Source organism: Rhagoletis zephyria, unplaced genomic scaffold (genome assembly GCF_001687245.7).
Source record: "Rhagoletis zephyria isolate East Lansing unplaced genomic scaffold, Rhagoletis_zephyria_1.1 Rzeph_scaffold_05857, whole genome shotgun sequence".
Taxonomy (NCBI): domain Eukaryota; kingdom Metazoa; phylum Arthropoda; class Insecta; order Diptera; family Tephritidae; genus Rhagoletis; species Rhagoletis zephyria.
In genome coordinates, this window is record NW_016162940.1 from 1 (window position 1) to 1,480 (window position 1,480).

The 1,480-nt window shown below is 38.3% G+C and overlaps 1 protein-coding gene across 2 annotated transcripts in view; it reads left to right on the plus strand.

Annotated features, from left to right (window-relative positions):
* Window positions 1-656: 656 nt before the first annotated feature.
* MBD-like (methyl-CpG-binding domain protein 2) overlaps window positions 657-1,480 on the plus strand; it is a 2,518-nt gene continuing 1,694 nt past the window's right edge. Inside the window, exons 1-2 of one of the 2 annotated variants that reach the window (XM_017628272.1) lie at window positions 657-975; window positions 1,115-1,472. In XM_017628272.1, the coding sequence (XP_017483761.1) occupies window positions 848-975; window positions 1,115-1,472 (486 nt within the window). In that variant the 5' untranslated portion in view covers window positions 657-847. The remainder of the gene's footprint in view (window positions 976-1,114; window positions 1,473-1,480) is intronic. The other variant, XM_017628273.1, reaches the window with a different exon arrangement.

Genomic DNA, 1,480 nt, shown 5'->3' on the forward strand with positions numbered 1-1,480 from the left:
ATTGTTGATTATTAAGACGTTTTTCCAAAATCTTTTCGAAGGAGAAATGTTAGAAAATAAAAATAAAGTGAAGTTGATTTTGTTTTCACTAGAAATGATCAGTGTTGCCACGGTTAAGTTCTCTGTTAAGTACTTTATATTAAAAATGCCAAGATTATGAAGAAGTCACCCAAAGGATGGAATTTTATTCTCTTTCGTTCCGTTGAAAGGGAATCGTCTTTTTAAGTTAAGTCATGGATTATTTTGTAGACAGCCATACTAAAATTGTTCGATTAATATTATTTTAATAAAATCCTTTAGTTTGAATTCACTTGCTAAGTGGCCACTTTGGAAATGACAGTAATGTAGTTGCGCAGTCAAATTTAATGCAAACTTCAGGAACAGGTGATCCAAATGCTCAGTTTTCCTTCAAGGTGCAAAAAAACGTAAGTCCATAGTAGTACGGCCAGTTAGCAACGTCTGTTTCATATGACTGCAATAAATTAAAATTACAATTACAATTACTCTAAAGAGTTCTGCGAAATGAGAAAATACCTCTCGAGTAACAAAAATGATAATTGAAAGGCCTTTAACGCTTGGCTCGTTGCTATGATCGTCTCTTTGCTCGCCGCTCCACTATGCGCTTAGCCTCATAAACAAAAATTGCTTTGTACAAGAGACACTCTGTGTTCCGCAAGAACAGCCAACTTCACCCGATTTTCGCTCTGTGTATTTAACCATAGAGAGCAAAACACAAAAATTAAAAAAAAACTTTGACAACTTCAAGGAATTTTTCGCAGACGCTTTCTTGAGTGGTTGACCCGCCTAGAAAAATATAATTTCACTCATTAAAAACGTTCGAATTGCAATGAATTCCAGCATAACAATTGAACGTAAGCGTGTTGATTGCAATTCGTTGCCGAAAGGATGGCAGCGGGAAGAAGTGCTCCGTAAGTCTGGTATATCGGCTGGTAAAGTTGATGTCTACTACTACAGGTAATGCTTAATAATTATATAGCATCAAATTAAGTAAAAAATAGTCTAAAATAATGTATTGTATCTAATTTGTCATGTACTTCCATCTCCCAACACCCTTACCTTACCGCTCATATTCACTTGTACANCTGGCGTCCAGCCCAACCGGAAAGAAAATCGAAAGTAAGCCACAGTTGGCGCGTTACCTTGGTGATGCGATCGACATTGGTGCGTTCGATTTTCATAGCGGCAAATTCGTGCGCCACTTGCCACCGCCATCGATTTCGTTATTCCGTTGCTCGAGTGTAACAAATAGTAGCAGTAGTGGTAGTGGAAGTGGCAGTACATCAATGCCACCACCACCCCCACACTGCAGTGCTAGTAGCACTACATCCCTATACGTGTGTTCCTCCTCATCTTCTTCACAATTACCTAGTACTACAAATGCCAACATACTACAACCACCAACTTCAACAACCACATCAAATACGCTAAATGCATTAAAGCGCAGATACAAGGCGCAATC